Below are 18,990 nucleotides of genomic sequence, written 5' to 3' on the forward strand. Positions count from 1 at the left end.
ACCCTCCTGGTAAGGAGGGATTCAAAAATTACTGTTTAGACTCATCGATTGTTCCTCTCCACGGAAATCTTTAGTAAAAGGCGAAAGATTTAAACGCAGTTGAAGAGAAACCAGAGTGCTCAAGCTGACATTCCTCGAGATACTTATACCCCGAAACCATTGCCTTTACACACGGTGTTTTACTTTCGACAAAATTTAGATTTTTTTCCGCCACAAAATCAGTCTTTTAGCCAGAAGTTTCCACAGATTTTAGTCAGAATTTTATCCAAATTTAAATTACACTTAATTAGATCAATCAACAAGCAATGATGCTAAAGTTACAAATTTATGATTATATTCATGATGATGGTATCTCGTTTTCCGTGAGTGCTCGGTAAATTCCGTCAATCTCCGACTAGGTGCACCACTCACACTCGACTCTAAATAACAATATATTAATTAAACTCGCTAGATTTGTAAATGCTGGTCTCAAGCTACTCTAATATTAGACACGAGCCAAATTTGACTCGCACCAAAATAATCGTTTCCGTGTGTTCGCGGCTAAACATTAGTTAAACTGCCTTACTTTGGGGTAAACAGTGTTGTCATTGGTTCGAACCTAGTTACTACTGCTTTTTAACAGCACTGAATATTTTTTATCTTAAAATATGTATTGACCCCGTTATATATTTGATTGGTAGATTCCGTTTGATTTTCGATCTTGGTGTCCAATACAAACCCATCACACCTGCCGGTATCGGAACAGGGGGTTTGTTATCGGCCCCAAATGACAACACAAACACATTTAAACTGAGAACTCCCGTATTCATGTATATGGTTTGTGTGAAAGCGATGCGCGATTATTTCAATAAAATATTCCAGAAAGTTTTACCTATATCTACATAAATATGTATGAATAGAGAAAGAATTTAGGACCGAAGGCTAAACAGAAACTTTATTCAATAAGGTATGAGAATTAGATTCAATTTATTCCTCTCCGACCGATGTAGAACACATTTATTCAAATGTTCCAATATGGTTAATGAGATGAACTGCATTCAACGGAGATAAAATAATGATCCTGGTGAAACGTGACTTGATTGGTCGGATATACTCGGCAGGAGTCTAATGTAACCAGGGTCCAATTTACTTCAATTTATCATTTAACAGATCGTCCAACATGATTCGTACAATAGAACGCTTACGATAGACACAGCACTCAAAATGTTCACTCCTAGTGACAATACGACACGTGGCCCGGTCCCGCAGCTCCGCTGGTGTCAGAGCGTCCAAACTCGTCCGGTTAATGTCAAATTAAAATTCAATGTTCTAATGTATTTAGGATGTTATCTACCGGCGTCAGTACTGGGTATAACATTCAACGCATTCACGTTGTTAGTTCTAAAACGGTTTAAATCTGATGTTTATTTTCTCATCAAAATTCTCGCTATAAACGATCTGTTGTTTATGATCGCTACATTCATTCTTTATCCGCTGAGAACTGCGTACATTTACGCCGTTTTGGGAGATATGTTGTTCCGCGTAGATGACTGGAATCTCGGGTGGATTTTTATTTCAATATCTATGCCGTTTTTCTATATATTTCAGATGACGCGTAACTGGTGCACTGTACTGCTCAGTCTAGAGCGGTTAATCGTCGTATTGTTTCCAATAAAATCTCGTAGAATTCCCAGAAAGCTGATCTCACAGGGCGCAATGTTATTTATTTCTTTGTTGGGTTTTTGTGGTCATTTAGGTCAATTTATACCCCGCCAACATCTTGGATTCATCAACTGTCCTGACTATTGGCCTTATATCACAAGACGGCGTGGAGTGATCCGGTACAATTTTAACATACGTTTCTGGATTTTTGCAGTTTCTGAGCAGGCTTTTTTCTTCTTTCTCACTGTCACGTTTCCACTTTTCATGCTTGTTTTCATGAATGTAATTCTTATTTCGGCGACATTTTACCGTCGGGTTACTCGACGTTCACAGCTCGGTGTAACTGATGAATCGTCTAGAAGGGAAATGAGGGTTTTAAGGATGGTTTTATCAGTTGTTTTATTGTTTATTATTTGCGAAGGTTTGGGATTTGTGGATCGTAGAAGAAATTGGTTCCGCATAAAGGAAATCGGTTTTTCTTTTAGATTAATCGCATTGGCATTTTCTATTGTTGATTCATCAGTAAATTTCATTATATATTGTGTGACAAACGACAAATTCAGAAAATCGTCCGTTGACATTCTCAGGAAAGCTTGTTCTAGAAAAGTTTCTTGTTATCGATGAATAGCTGGCGTGAGTTGAGATCAGACAATTCTACAGTGGAACTCGCTCCGGATTTCCTTCTAGTTCGGATGAAATATAATATTCGGTCCATCTGAACAGGAACCATCATCTAAACTATTATTTATAATCCGGGTTTAATTTAATTCGGGTGAATCTGGACGCCGTCCTTAGCTTTCCGTGTTGTAGTGATATCTACTGCGATCTTATTCAATTACCGGTATACATTGAACTCGCGCGGTCTTGCGAAGTTATTCACTTCTGAAAGTTAACAAAGATCATACTGTTTATATTAGTAAAAAAAACTGATTGAATATAAAATAGTTTGAACGTAAAGTAAGAAAAAACTCACAATTAAATTTTAAAGAAAATCTCGATGAGAATCTAATACAGAGGCATCAAAACTGTCCGAACATTTCTCAAACTGGAAAAGAAAGGACAAAAAGGACGATGATATTTTAACAATGTTTTTACAACGGATGAATTCATAAAACTGACACCAAAACTGGGAGGGGGTTAGTTTTTTGCAAAATAGGTTAATCTGCATTTCTTTTCTGTTTGAATTATCAGGTTGTAAAAATGCTACAGCAAATCACCCGCCCTAATGATAAAGCCTTATAAGTAGTCCAAGTGTTATCTTAATCCATTAGATCGATAGTAAAATGTTACATCGACTATATATTCAAAATAGTCTTAGACTGGAGCTAATTCTAAGCTAGGCCACCGGCTGAATGGCATTTTACATTATCGTTGTAAATTACCCTCCCGGCAAGGTGGGCTTCAATAATCAGTCTATACACTCATTGATTGTTCCTCTCCACGGAAATCTTTAGTAAAAGGCGAAAGATTTAGACGCGGTTGAAGAGAAACCAGAGTGCTCAGGTTGTCATTCCTCGAGATACTTATACCCCGAAACCGTTGCCTTTAAACTCGGTGTTTTACTTTCGACAAAATTCTGATTTTTTTTCCGCCAAAAAATCGGTCTTTTAGCCAGAAGTTTCCACAGATTTCAGTCAGAATTTTATCCAAATACATATTACACTTAATTAGATCAATCATAAAGCAATGATGCTACAGTTACAAATATATGATTATATTCATGATAATGGTATCTCGTTTTCCGTGAGTACTCGGTAAATTCCGTCAATCTCCGACTAGGTGCACGACTCACACTCAACACCCTCTAATGTGACTCGGACCAAATCGTTTCCGTATGATCGCGGCTAAACATTACATAAAATGCCTAACTTTGGAGTGTCATAGGTTCGAACCCAGTTATTACTGAACTAGGTTTCTTTAACAGCACAGAATATTTTTTATCTTAAAATAAGAATTGACCCCGTTATCTATTTGATTGGTAAATCCGTTTGATTTTCGATCTTGGTGTCCCTTACAAACCCACGACACCTGCCGGTATCGGAACAGGGGGTTTGTTATCGGCCCCGAATGACCACACAAACTGTGAAGTGAGAACTCTCGTATTCTTGTGTGTGGTTTGTGTGAAAGCGATGCGCGATTATTTCAGTAAAATATTCCAGAAAGTTTCACCTATATCTACATAAATATGTATGAATAGAGGAAGAATTTAGGACCGAAGGCTTAACAGAAACTTTATCTAATAAGATATGAAAATTAGATTCAATTCACTCCTCTGCGACCGATGTAGAACACATTTATTCAAATGTTCCGCGATGGTCTATAAGCTGAACTGCATTCAACAGAGATAAAATAATGATAACTTGGTGAAACGTGACTTGATTGGTCGGGTATATTCGGCAGGAGTCTGATGTAACCAGGGTCCAATTTACTTCAATTTTTCATTTAACAGATCGTTCAACAAGTTTCGTACAATAGAACGCTAACGATAGACTTATTACAGCGGCCGAAAATGTTCGCTCCTAGCGACAATACGACACGTGGCCCGGTCCCGCAGCTCAGCTGGTGTCAGAGCGTCCAAACTAGTCCGGTTAATGTAAAATTTAAATTCAGTGTTCTAATGTATTTAGGATGTTATCTACCGGCGTCAGTATTGGGTATAACATTCAACGCATTCACGTTGTTAGTTCTAAAACGGTTTAAATCTGATGTTTATTTCCTCATCAAAATTCTCGCTATAAACGATATTTTGTTTATGGTCGCTACATTCATTCTTTATCCGCTGAGAGTTGCGTACCTTTACGCCGTTTTGGGAGATATTTTGTTCCGCGTAGATGACTGGAATTTCGGGTGGATTTTTGCTTCAATATCTATGCCGTTTTTCTATATATTTCAGATGACGCGTAACTGGTGCACTGTACTGCTCAGTCTAGAGCGGTTAATCGTCGTATTGTTTCCAATAAAATCTCGTAGAATTCCCAGAAAGCTGATCGCACAGGGTGCAATGTTGTTTATTTCATCGTTGGGTTTTTGTGGTCATTTAGGTCAACTTATACCCCGCAAACATCTTGGATTCATGAACTGTCCTGACTATTGGCCTTATATCACAAGAAGGCTTCGAATGATCCGGTACAATTTTAAAATAAGTGTCTGGGTTTATACAGTTTCTGAGCGTATTCTTTTCTTCTATCTTACCGTCTCGATTCCACTTTTCATGCTGGTTTTCGTCAATGTTATTCTTATTTCGGTGACATTTTACCGACGGGTTACTCGACGTTCAGAGCTCGGTGTAACTGATGATTCGTCTAGAAGGGAAATGAGGGTTTTAAGGATGGTTTTATCAGTAGTTTTATTGTTTATTATTTGCGAAGGTTTGGGATTTGTGGATCGTAGAAAACAATGGTTCCTCATAAAGGAAATCGGTTTTTCTTTTAGATTAATCGCATTGGCATTTCCTATTGTTGATTCGTCAGTAAATTTCATTATATATTGTGTGACATATGCTGGTAAAAATGAACAATGTCTGTAGTTAATTTTCAATCCAAAGATCCGTTGCATGTCTAACATGATTTAACCTTTCTATGACGAAATACAAAATACTTTTGATGATTATGTTGTTAACCCAGAAGCTAACCTCCAATTCACCGTTGTACTGTGAATCTCGTAGAATCATTTTTCTATAATCTATTTGCTGATAATTTCAGTTTGTAGTCCAAATTATGAACACACATTTATACCTATGCAGCTGTCATGATTCGACATTTTTACAACGGTGGGCAAAAGTGACGTTCTCAAAGCCAATCTCAAAGCGCGCAATAGGTGACAGGGCATTCCAATTTACAGCACCTGCCCTTTTGAACCAGCTGCCCCTAAGTATTAGACAACGTCCATGACCAGTGCAGTTTTAAGAAGAACTTGAAAACTTAATTTTTTAGAAAAGTTTATGACTACAGTTTATCTTAGTCACCTTTAAATTCTAACGAATATTTAGTCTCCAAGCGTTTTAAAATTACAACTTTATCAGCTCATATTTATCGTATACTGATGTAAAGCGCACTGATTACACTTTGTAGGTGTGCGCTAAGAAAATGAATGTATTATTATCATTATGTTTTGGTGGTATGAAAGTGTTGTGATAAAAGTCATAAAATGCTGTTGTTTTTAGTTCAATTGGTAAATATGATTTTAAAAATAGTATGATATCTACATGTCGGCGGGGCTACATCCATAGGCAGCATATCATTTCATACATTCATTTAATAAGGTTGTTTTCTAAAGGTTGTGAATACAGCACCCGGTCACAATTCAACAACCCTGCATATCACTTAGAAATACCGGATTCACGTTTTCTTAAACACCACGCACCTGAGTCGCTTTTACGTATATAATACTTCCTGGTTGGAATAGACAGATGTTTTTAAGATATTCATTCGAGGGGAAATCTAAGGGTTCGATTTTTTAGTAGTGTTGATTTGCGTATCGTAAATTTTACTTCAGTCGCTTTACTTTAAAATTTATTTTCGTCATTTCTACTTTCGCTTTGCTGTTATTTCTTATTTACGTCATGATGATCACAAAACTCGATTTCCAAAGGTCAGAATAACACTTTCTATTTATCGTTTTTCAGTATTACTTTCTACTATTATTATAGTATGTATTCTGATTCAGTATAACACTTCAGCCTTTTCGTGCAGCACTTGGAGAGGGCACGATGTGATAGTCCATGATATGTCTATGCCTATTTAAAGATATTCCATGGTTCTTTGAGGTATACAGCATGTATAGGAAGGTAATTATCTGAGCTATATGTTGTCATGCATTATGATATCTAAAATAACTCTGGATGTGGTTCCATTGTTGGTTAACATTTGACCTTGTGACTGATACGCACGCATTCAATCATAATCTTGGACCATATTATGCTATAGTAATATTTCTCACGTCCTACGTTTTCGGGCCCAGCTTCACAGATTTTATCAGAAACAGTACAAACGGACTATTCATAGCTTATCTGGCTCAAACACATGCATAGCTACCTGTGATATTCTAATATCAACTAGATCTAATGAATGAATAAATTTATTTTCTAATTAATTTATCGCATCAATGATGTTATGAATTAAAAGCATATACGATATTCTATGAATTTTAACACGGTGAAGGACCCCGGCAAGCCAATAGCTGTAAACAAATTGTGGCCGAGTCCTCTAATAAATGAGAATGAACAAGAAAAAAAGACTAACAGAAGCAAAAGAAAAGAAGGAAAAATAAAATTAAAAGCAAAAGAAAAAAAGACGGGAAATATAATGAAGTAGAGTAAAACCATAATGCTAAATCAATACAGTATCTTCATTACAGAATTGTTTAACATTGACTGTAGTGTTATTACTGATGATGTGCACAGGAATAAACGGTAAGGGAAAATATAACAGTCACGTAGCTTCGAACTTTCCAAACTCATCTTTATTGAACTTTTACCGTGGTAAAATCAATGACGATCCATTCAGGAATTCCAATCACATGAAATATTATGCTTATTACTCCTAGCTATTCTAAAAGAGGAAAAATGTATTTTTTTCATAACCTATATTTCATTCTGATTAACTTGGTGGCCGTTTATTTCAGCCCATATTTCTAAGGTGATTAACATTGCAACGTATTTGATGATGTCGTTGGGGAGATGGCGACGGTAGTTTTTCAAAGATGGGAGAAATTAGTTGATCATTGATGAAATTTCATTTCCACTTGTTAGTTGGTAATAAGAAACTCGTTGTTAAATATTTCTAGGGCAGCAGCAGAACTGTATAGACGCAGCGGATACGACGATCACGGCAGTTGCTACACCAGCAGTTGTAAAACTAGGTGGCACCACTGTCGTACAATGTCAGGTTTCACCAACCAGTAAAGATTTCTGCGGGCACGGAATAACACTGAGTAGCCCCTCACGGCAGTTTGCGCTTGATAAGACCGACTGTCCTCGTGGAACTATCACTGAAAACAACGCTGTAGAATGTGACGTCACAGCTGGACGTTATGGTTTACGTATCACTAACGTACAGATGACTGATGCTGGAGAATGGTCATGTGACTACATGAACTCTTTCCCCAATACTAAAACAGTTATTACCGTAGTAGGTGAGAATGACGAATAATAAAGAATATCATAGAAAATACGTGTATTTTTGATAACTTCCGAAAAATGTTTAGGTGACAAAAGATTTTTATTTGAATTTTCTGCGAGTTTTTCCTTCATTCTTCTTACAAAAATTGATTAATAATAAGATAATCATTTTCGCTGCCTTTTATGGTGGGATGTTTTACTGAGAAAAAAACACGCAAAAATAGCGTCTGATTTTATGTTACGTCCCCAGGACGCTTTCGAACATTTTCGATTGAGAATCACCGAGTCTGATGCATAGTTTAAGTCATTCTAATTTGAAACCCTTCACGAATAAACACTGTTTTCTACTATCCCGACGTGTCATATTTTGCTTGTAGTCCATTTATCCATTGTGTCAGATAAGCTTGGGTGGCTTTACATTTACAGCGCCCCCGAGTGGACCAGTTCTAAGATCTCAACCAAACACCACCAACAACAACATCGTCGCAGTACAGGAGAATTCACCATTAACAATCACATGTGACGGTTCACAGCCTGGAGCTACAGGACTGGCGTATATATGGAGTGGTGTCAATCTATCAGGACAGTCTAATAATAAACTCAGTTTTACAGCTGTCAGTAAAACTGATTCAGGTGTTTATACGTGTACAGTATCGAATACATATGGAACAGTTACTGGTAGAATCACTATCAATGTTCAGTGTAAGTGAACACTTGTCATTTTATTCTTCATTTTAATCCATACATCCACATCAAATACTAATATAACGAATTGGTTTTCATAGACAAGCGACTGTAGTAAATTGAAGAAAAAGCCAAACAAAAGTTTCTGCTAAAGAAAAAACTATGTAGTTTTGTTAACTATGTAATGAGAAGACGTATATGTTTCTCTGATGGCTGATTAGGACGGCAAAAGAAATGTTTATGCTGCTCAATATTTCCAATTCAATATTTACGCAAACGTTCGAAACTGTGCGTTTTTTGATTTCTGTAGACCGTTGATCTACCAAATCTATTTCATGTAATCACCGTATCATTGAGTCAGCTATAATTTTACCAAAAATTCTGATTTTGCGAATTCGATACTCGCTGATAACATTTCTAGCCTCTGTCCAGTTTCACCAACTTCGATAACGGCGATTTAAGATTCTGGCAGCATACCGAGTTCGGTGGCATATCGGGGGTTAAATCTGATTCGTTGCAGATGTTCCGTTCTCTGAAAAAAGCTGGCGTTAGGGGGGTGGGGGGTGGTGATTTTTCAGGGGGTTGTAGTAACCGTGTCGCTTATTATACTTTCACAAATGCTCTTGTATGCTACGTCCATTTTGATTGGCTCAGAATTCAGTCCCTCTACGTCACTACTCGCATAGGTCTTCCTTGTAATCGTTACTTTTCTTCAGTCTTTTTTTTCAATTTTAAGCATTACTTGTTTTGTCAGTTTAGGTCCGAGATTTCATAGTTAAATTCCGGGATTGAATGTTGACAAAAAACTCTCTCACGTAGTCTTATGATGGAATGTATCTATAAGGTCACCAAATATCGAAGTAACTTACAGATTTATCAATATCAAAAGATAAAACTGTTTTTCTTATCAGTCGATATTCAACAGATTCTCGTCTACATATAGATGAATTCAATTCGACACGATGATTATCGGGTTCTGTCCGGCTTTCGAAATCTTCCAGCATTTGAATCATGAACTGCAACAATCAAAATCTTAGATATTGATTGTGATTATGTTTGCAATTCCTCGGATACCAAATCAAATGTTTTAGCTTGTTGTTCATGTTGATTTGTTTCCCTGAAAGCCTATGAAATTAGAAGCGCAGATTTTGATATTTATTTACAGTTCCACCAGACGCGATAACACTGACTGAAATTCCAAACGGTCCAGTTGTTCGAGGTACATCAAAAACTCTGACGTGTACAACTGACTCCAGTAACCCGGTTTCTACAATTATGTGGGCGTACAGCTCTGGGACGATAACATGGACAAATTTTTCACCCAACCCAGCATCCAATCATAAACCCGGATCTCACAGTGGACAGATATCTACCAGTAGTCTTGTAGTTCCAACTGATAAGGGTAAAAATGGAAGACAATATAGATGTACAGCTTATCAGAACAGTCAACCTGTTGATGGTGTCACCAACTCCACAACATTGTCGATATTGTGTAAGTGTTGGACATGTACCGTTTTTACGATGATCCATCATTTCATCCAAAACAACAGTTGTTTCAGTAGAAGTAATCATTATTTGCATTTCCATGGTTCATTTCATATAATCAAAAATTGCTCCTCGTTTTTTTCGAAAACAGCCACATCAATAGAAATAAATTATTTTTAGTTCCAGCAACAAAACTGACAAATGTTAAGAAACCGGCAGATTATGTATTAGTAAACGATAATCAACAGATAGAGTGTAAAACTGACTCGTCAAACCCGGCTGTACAGATTCAGTGGTTCACATATTCCTCTACAACATGGACACTACTTGACCCTCAACCAGCTACGAGTCAAACTAGTGCAGCCTATCACGGGTTTGTGGCTAATAGTACATTATCTATTACTGCAACTAAAACTATGAATCAGGCTCGATACAGATGTCAAACTGGAAATCTTTATAATGACACAACAATTACCGTTCACTGTAAGTAAATAATCGCATTTTCATCCCTTTCACATCGACCGTTTAGTGAAGCATTAATCATGGCTTTCAATGTTCATTTACAGTTCCACCCGAGTCAATTACACTGACTGAAATTCCAAACGGTCCAGTTGTTCAAGGTACATCAAAAACTCTGACGTGTACAACTGACTCCAGTAACCCGGTGTCTTCAATTATGTGGGCGTACAACTCTGGGACGAAAACGTGGACAAATATTTCACTCAATCCAGCAGTTAATCATAAACCTGGATCTCACAGTGGGCAGATATCTACTAGTAGTCTGGCAGTACCAACTGATAAGGATAAAAATCGAAGACAATATAGATGTACAGCTTATCAGAACAGTCAACCTGTTAATAGTGTCACCAAATCCATGACATTGTCTATATTGTGTGAGTGTGGAATTTAGTGATTCGTTGATTATTATAATTTGACCTGTACTCATTACAAATGTTCATGGTTGAATTGAAAATTATCCATTTTTGATTTGGTAATAGTGAGATATTTTCCAACAAATCTTTCTTTTAATGCTTTTTTGAAAAAATGAAAAGTCTCTTGTTTTACAGATGCGGCTGATTCTGTTTCGCTGACTCCTTTTAAGTCTGTTATTAAAGAAGGCGATTCAGTTCGGTTGAACTGTGAAGCAACTGGTGGAAATCTTGGTAGTTACACTTACACCTGGCAATACTTAACTGTATCGGGTGTCTGGAAATCAATCGCATCCACAAATAAATATCTTGCCATAGAGAATTTATCAAGAGTTAATTCAGGACAATACAGATGTCAAATGACAAATACAGTCGGTTTTACTATCAGTAATATCGCTATAGTCGATGTCCAATGTAAGTAATCAGTCATATACCCAATAGTTTTCAAATTCATGCGCCATTAACCTATCCATTCATATTGAATCCCAGTTGAGGGATGAATATATGGCGATTGAAAATGATTCCGATGATCAGTGCCATCGGGATCCAAATCCGATGATAGTCAAATATTTGGCATTACGCCTACGAAATCGATTTCGAGAATCAGATATATCTCGAGACTGTGGAACCTAAATCCTATGTAGATTACTAAAATGCTTTTATACGCAAGATACAATTTTTGCTTTTAAAATATAATTCATTCTCATTTCGTATGCTAAGCGCGAGTGTTTTTAAATGGAGAAATATAAGATAATACAAACAGTATGTTGAATGTGTTTAAACAAGATACCCCCAATCATGTTTTCCATTTTCCATAGATGCACCGCAGCTTTCTTCACAAATCGAACCCGTTGCCGCAAAAATAGGAGAAAGTGGTAGATTTACGATCAACTACGATGCGAATCCGCGAGCGACAACTTTAGATTGCAACCACGAGTTAGGATACAAAGCTATTTTGCCCACGCCGGTAAAAATGTATTGGATCGTTACTATCAGATCAGTTCAGGCGGCTGATTACGGATCTCATTACTGTCAACTGAAGAATTTAGTTGGTAGCCTAAAAATAACATTGGATATCCTAGACATTGGTAAGCACTGCAGTGTGCAGAGATTTTCCATTTCAGGAATGAAACTATAAAACATAGTACGCATATAAACATATTTTGCCCAATTCCTAGAATTCTGAAGCCTACATGAAATGCAGATATTGATTATTTGGCAGCCATGGAACTTCCCTTTACTCATTCGCAGTATTGATAAATGTTCGAGGTCTTTTATCAGTTTGTTATTTATACTTATCAACTTATTTCTACAATAGACAGTTTAGCAATAGAAAATGATTTCGAAACTGTATCGATGAACTTTCCGATATGAGGTCTGGTTTCTATCAAGATAAGTAGAAGTTGTGAACAGACGATTAAAATTTGGAGAATGGTCATTTCCAATGTTCGCCCGATATATTAGGACTGGATCCTGGATACAGATTGATTTTTGCAAACGTCTGTGTCACTACAATATGCTGTATGATTTTGCAGTAAAATGCTAAACAATCTGTGCAACATTCATATTCTCATTTCCGTTCATTCTAGGACCGCCAAAACTCCCCTCAAATCTGACAATTGTCACAAAAACGGCTGTGTCTGTGACACTGACTTGGATATCTGAATTTGCATGTGGCTCCGTACAAACGTTCACTGTCAGTTACAGGGCATCACATTCCACTGAATTCGTGAATAAAGCTGAAATACCCGACCCCGGTTATAGAAAACTGGTACAAACAAAAATAACCGGATTAAAACCAGCAACTGATTATCAGTTCAAAGTGAAAAGTGTCAACTCAAATCCTGGTGATAATACAAGTTCATTCACTGATATAGTTACAACTAGAACAGATGGTGAGTTATATACACAGGTCTCTCCTTGGGTCACGGCTGTAGTATTGATTGTTACTGGAGACCTTCCTTGAATACTTTTTCGATTAGAATATTCTCGTCACTTAACGTCGAACTTTTCATCCATCTATGGCTGGTTGAAGCCCAGATGAAGGCCTCGGCTAACCCGTTCATGCGAGTTATAACCACTGTATTTTGGCTTTAAAATTCACCCTGGTGGGGGCCTTTGATGATTGCACGGATTAAATACTCAAATCGTAAACCCCTTTAAACTCCATATTGAAGCAAGTCGGATAACAAGAGAACGAAATCTTGTTCTGGTAAAATTGTCGTCCTTTCAGTCGAAGCGTCTACGTTATAATAGCAGAATATTGTATGTTTTTGTGCGACGCAGAAACGGGAATTTTATTTTGAACTCAAGATAGTGATTGATAGTTCAAAACAAAGATAATGAAGATTTTATATGCCGCAGCTTTTGCGACGTTTCAGCAAACCCATCTTATACTTCTACAGATTTGATTTGATTTGATTTGAACACTTTATTTTTCAAATATAATTTACAGCATAGTGTACAAAGCATAATACAAAATACAGTAAATTAGACCTGGAGGGGCCTGTAGAAACTAAGGAATAGTTTGTATAAAACAGGTCCCTCAAAAGAGAAAAAAAAGAGAAACGCAATAAAGAAAATAATATGCTCACAGTCAACCCTTAACACACAAAATGCAATCAAAGTAAAGTAATTCAAAAAATTCAAATTATATTGAAATTACAATTACGCATTTTAAACGCCATTTCTTCATTCAGCTGATGACAAGTCAACGTCTCCGCTGATAATTGTCGGCGTTGTTTTTGGTATCATAGCGTTTGTTCTGATCGTGATATTATTGATTGCACTTTTAATAAAACAACTCAGAAACGGAGGTCTCGTCTTCATGAACAGATCAAGTGGAATGTGAGTGTTCATTAATTAAATCATTTGCTGTCCATTTGTTTTGCACCAAGGCCCCCTCTCTTTGGATAGGATGTTATAAACAAATCATTGTCTCCTGCTCATTTATACTAGATACGGACCATCAAGAAATGACTGAGATATAGTCATATGGGTTAATTGCAAAACAAGTGGATTTATTATTGTCTTCAAGCCACGAAATGGTAGGTTAAAAGGCTATTTAAAAAGGCACAATACCTAAACATGGGCTCTGAAAATATTCGTACTTAGTTACTCTTATCTCAATCGGTTCGAATCCCATTATTACGCCGTAGTTTGAATTTGTGAAAATATCTTTCTTTCATTTCAGGACAAATAAAACTAAAGATTCAACAACAGGTAAAATTGTTCAAAAATACATGTACGAGAAATATGAATTCGTTCTCCCCTGCTTCCGAAAACTGTATATAATTGATAATATAATACTGCAATTGGATATTGTTGATAATTTGTGTTTTCATCATTTCAGTATATTCTAACAGCAACGAACTCAAGGACACAGATTCACGTATGTACATCCGGTACATTTTGAACTTATCGCGGCTTTCTGTCAATCATTTTACACATATATTGAAAAAAAAATATTTCAGGTGATTACGCCGCGGCGACGCCGTATGTAAATGTAGCTTTTTGTGGTAAGTATTCACAAAAATTCGAGCGTATATAGTTCTATAAACATCTTTTAAAATTGTGTTGATGTGATCGTAAATTTTCTCAGCTCCGCACGCATCCCTTTCGGGAAAGTAACTGAACATATATCGCGTTCCATTCATTTACTACGTAATATTGAACCTATTTTTATCTTCATTTAAAGCAGAGATCGAGCCCGAACCAAACAACTATGAAGAAGTCAGGAACTAAAAGATGCTAGACTATTGACCAGCTGGGCCTAGATACTTAATGCTCAGCTGGGACTTCTTACTGACTGAAAGATGTGTAATAGTAATAAAAACCCGTACAGATTAAAAGAATTTTAGAATCGAAAATTTATTTATTCAAAAAATCTAATAGGTGAAATACACGACGTTTCGATTTCGCCCTAGAGATCATCGTCAGGTGTGACATTAATGTATAATAGTGTATGAATCAACCATGATGTGCCTTTGTACATCCTTGGAGTAATCATCTAACAAAAATGATTACTCCAAGGTACATCGTTTATTTCTCTTCCACCTCGGTTTTAACGCTTCGGATCAGAGATCTAGTTATAACGGAAATAATGGGTCTGATAACATTCAAATTATAGATTAATACCTCGAGGAAAGTAGAGTAGCTCCGATCTGTGATAGGTGTCTCACTAAAGTGATATTTTGTTCTAAATAATTGAACCATTTTCTTTGTTATGTTTTGTATGAATTTTACTGTATCGGCATGCGTACCTATATCTATATGCTTTTCCATTGTTTTATATGACGATAAGATTTATGTAAATTATTTTATCAAGGCTCTGCCTTACTCTGTAAAGTCGACCTGATACCAAGATGAAAATCATGGGAAATTGATGTTTTCCGTAATACATGTTAATTGTGTACAATCGATCATCCTTCTCTCTCTTATGCAATCTACGAAGAACCTTGATATTATGTCATTTGTTCGTTCATTGTCGAAACGTCTTAGGTGATCTTCGCAACGCGAAAAGTGACACTCAGAAGATAACCATTGCGCTGGTAAGATCTCTAATGTCTGTCGTGTTTCATTAATAACTAATGCCTTTGTTAAAGTTCCGATCGAAAATCGGGAACATGGAGATAAAGGGTCGAATGAATGATGGTTCGATTTAGAATATTCCAGGTCAATTAGTCCCTGAAATGACCAGCATTTCAGATGCAGCTACGTGTATGTTATTTCTGTTTGTTCATTTAAACAAGTTTATAGTGTTATTGAAGTTGTACATTTTCAACAGTGTAATAAAATCTGTAAATTTAATGTTGTCCCTCTAATACCTGTAATGGGTTTGAGTGTAAATGAAATTGAATTGAAAATATTGTTCAAACGTTCATTTTTGATTTCTAAATGCCTGGATAATGTCTCAGGTACATATGAATTGAAACTCGCTTTCTCTATAGCCGTAAAAACATATTACTTCCTGGTTGGAATTTCTACGAACACAATATAGAGAGATCAACAAAGTGAAATCTGTGTTACAAGTAGTTTCTTTTAGCAATCTCCTTACTTTCGGTAAGTTGTTCCAGTTCTCGTATTCATTTTCGCCTCCGCATTTTTTTGTCTATGAAGGCCGTAAAGTCTTTCGTTTTCAGTGTTGTCATACTTGACACAATTTTGGCTTGTGTCGTGATATTTGGTGCTGTAACCACAATAGAAAGCGGGAAACTAGCTCCTTAAACTAAGTAACTCACGTCTTTCTGCTATTACACGATATATAACGTGATTATAATCATACAATATACGTAATCTCTTTGTTGATACTTTCTTACAACGAATATCAAATCAACTATGATAAACATTAACAAGTCTGCAACCTTACTGCTCTTACAGCAAGATACCTTAAAAGTATTTAGCTATAATTTTGAATACTAAATCCGAAAAATTAGTTATTTCCTAGTTAAGATGAGCATTGCATGCGCCGTGTAAAAACAGAACATCAAAAATGGGAAAAAAGAAAAAAAAAGAAAAAGGAAAAAAGAGAAAAAAACAGAACATAATAGTAAGCAGCAAAGTCAGATGCGTTTACCCTCTACTTTCTTTTATAAATCATGTGACTTAACTGCACCATTTAGTATGATCATGTTCATATTCTTTATTAAGAGGAGCAGCCGGATTCCGCATCTTGATTGTGTCGAGTATCGCTCGAGATTGGAAAGGAAGAAAACATCCCTCTCATCTGACTCGTGACTGGAAAACGTTGATGAATGATTCAGAGGCAAATGTTTGGAAATGAACTTTCTTAAATTCTTGAATATCATTAATCGCGTGTTATTTCGATTAGAGGAGTTTTGAATCTATATGCAAAACATGCACAGACACGTAAGAATACAGCTACATGTATTTCATCCACAATCAAATATCAGTACATAATTAAAGTCAAGGACATTTTACGATGAGTAACTTCTTTGTATTTTGTAAAAATGTCTATGAACATAGAATCATCTCATTAGTATAAATATCTCCCAAAGACTTGCACGATATATCTCAACTAAAACAAGATTTTTTGAAATATGAGTCGAGAAGATACACACTATCCGTATATGATGGATAACGAGAGAAATCCCACAATGATTCAGTCAAAGATGAACAATTCTTGAATAGAAGAGTATACATTTTGAGCAACGTTTCGGCTTAACACTATTCATCATCAGGCGTACTATTCAAGAATTGTTCATCTTTGACTAAATTATTGTGGGATTTCTCTCGTTTTTGAAATATCTTTAAAATTTATGATACAGAAGGGTTTGTTAGTGATTGTGGTGTCATGTCTAATGATGTGCAGTGGAATTATCGGTAAGTCAACACCTGTATAACTACAGAAACAATGTAACATCATTAATAAAACCAGGTTTGTAACTGTGTCACGGGAAGAAAGTGACATTTTATTGATTTAAACTTATCATCCTGAAATGATATCGTGATGATGAGACATTCTAAAATATCATGTAAACTTTATTGAAGAATAGCATGTTGGCTGATTCGAACCAAATTAAGAAAAATAAATTCCGTGCAATACGCCATGCTAAAATTGCCAAAAACGAACATTGACGCCAGAAACGTGCCAAAACTAGCGCAGAAACGCGTTTAATTTCCAAAGCGAAAACATTGACGCAGATACGAAGCAATACGATTTTCGCATGGCGTTTTGCACGGAATGTTTTTTTTCCTTACTTGGCCCGAATCAGCCGCCTTACGTAAGGATATTGAAAACTTACGAAACAAAAAGAGAAAAGCGAGTAATTGGATATCTAGGACTAAAACCTTGGATGTGAGTAATATGGGGTTTTCATAAACTTTGCAACCGTATTTATATTGGGGTGTAGAAATATATGTAAGTAGGTAGTGCATGTCTTTCTTTGCTGTAGAAGGGACACGCAGAATAATACTTTAATTTGTAATACAATAAAATGACAATAGATTAATAAACTCTGCTATAAGCTAGCTGGTAATTCTATATACCGAATATAGGCAACAAAATGCTCAACACTTTTTATGTTCTGGTTAGAAGTAACTAAAATCATTTTTAATATATGCGAATTATAAACGTCTTAATGACAACCATTTAAGTACTGTCTGTTTCATACATTCAAGAATTGTTCTGACTTATGAGATTGAAAATTCATGAATGGAAAATCATTTTGTAGGAGAGCAGCAGAACTGTATAGACGCAGCAGATACGACACTCACGGCGGTTGCAACACCAGTTGATGTAAAACTAGGTGGCACCACTGTCGTACAATGTCAGGTTTCCCCAACCAGTAAAGATTTCTGCGGTCACAGAATAACATTGAGTAGCCCTTCAGGACAGTTTGAGTATGATAAGACAAACTGTCCTCATGGAACTATTACTGCTCCCCGGTACACTGGACAATGTGACGTCACAGCTGGACGTTATGGTTTGCGTATCAATAATGTACAAATTGCTGATGCTGGAGAATGGTCATGTGACTATAAAAGCGTTTTTGCAAATAGTAAACAGTAATAACGGTATTAGGTGATAAACGATTTAATGATAGATCATTTCCAATCGTGTTCAGTAGTTAAGAATCATTTTCTAATCACTATGTATTCGAATATATCGCGAAGAATTACTTTGAAGTTTAATCCCGATGATGAAACGTATACCACATTTTACTCATAGTCCATTCATCGTGCCATTGTGGTGTATTGATTCATAAACTGTGATGTATGTTGATGATTCGTTTCAAACAGTGCCAAATACTATACGTGAATCAAGGAAATACATTAGAAAATACGCTATCAAATATACATTGCATGGTTTCACATTTACAGCACCCCCGAGTGGACCAGTTTTAACATCTCAACCAAACACCACCACAAACAACATCGTCAGAGTACAGGAGAATTCACAATTAACAATCACATGTGACGGTTCACAGTCTGGAGCTACAGGACTGACGTATAAATGGAGTGGTGTCAATCTATCTGGACAGTCTAATAATAAACTCAGTTTTACACGAATCAGTAAAACTGATTCAGGTGTTTATACGTGTACAGTATCGAATATAGCAGGATCAGTTACTGGAAGAATTACTATCAATGTTTTATGTGAGTATTACATAA

At 36.2% G+C, this 18,990-nt stretch overlaps 1 protein-coding gene and 2 non-coding genes across 6 annotated transcripts; 1 reads left to right on the forward strand and 2 right to left on the reverse strand.

Moving 5' to 3' along the window:
• Positions 1 to 119, reverse strand: LOC141902994 (U5 spliceosomal RNA). Its single transcript, XR_012619033.1, has one exon. It is a non-coding gene; the product is annotated as a U5 spliceosomal RNA (small nuclear RNA).
• A 2,902-nt stretch (positions 120 to 3,021) lies between these two features.
• Positions 3,022 to 3,140, reverse strand: LOC141902943 (U5 spliceosomal RNA). Its single transcript, XR_012618985.1, has one exon. It is a non-coding gene; the product is annotated as a U5 spliceosomal RNA (small nuclear RNA).
• A 3,164-nt stretch (positions 3,141 to 6,304) lies between these two features.
• On the forward strand, positions 6,305 to 18,120 carry LOC141902831 (nephrin-like). Of its 4 annotated transcripts, XM_074790739.1 has the most exons (20): positions 6,305 to 6,427; positions 6,997 to 7,051; positions 7,426 to 7,773; positions 8,186 to 8,461; positions 9,609 to 9,935; positions 10,109 to 10,411; positions 10,495 to 10,821; positions 10,996 to 11,271; positions 11,676 to 11,945; positions 12,447 to 12,752; positions 13,557 to 13,704; positions 14,051 to 14,079; positions 14,210 to 14,248; positions 14,331 to 14,375; positions 14,555 to 15,918; positions 15,999 to 16,088; positions 16,309 to 16,405; positions 16,507 to 16,725; positions 17,145 to 17,199; positions 18,051 to 18,120. In XM_074790739.1, exons 1-15 carry the CDS (start codon positions 6,362 to 6,364, stop codon positions 14,599 to 14,601), a joined length of 2,862 nt encoding a protein of 953 aa, XP_074646840.1. In that variant the 5' UTR covers positions 6,305 to 6,361; the 3' UTR covers positions 14,602 to 15,918; positions 15,999 to 16,088; positions 16,309 to 16,405; positions 16,507 to 16,725; positions 17,145 to 17,199; positions 18,051 to 18,120. The 4 variants fall into 4 exon arrangements, with proteins under 4 accessions (XP_074646840.1, XP_074646839.1, XP_074646841.1 ...); XM_074790738.1 differs by lacking the exon at positions 18,051 to 18,120 and having other exon boundaries at positions 16,507 to 17,935; XM_074790740.1 differs by lacking the exon at positions 18,051 to 18,120 and having other exon boundaries at positions 14,558 to 15,918; positions 16,507 to 17,935.
• Positions 18,121 to 18,990: the final 870 nt, after the last annotated feature.

Source organism: Tubulanus polymorphus, chromosome 3, assembly GCF_964204645.1.
Source record: "Tubulanus polymorphus chromosome 3, tnTubPoly1.2, whole genome shotgun sequence".
Lineage (NCBI taxonomy): Eukaryota > Metazoa > Nemertea > Palaeonemertea > Tubulaniformes > Tubulanidae > Tubulanus > Tubulanus polymorphus.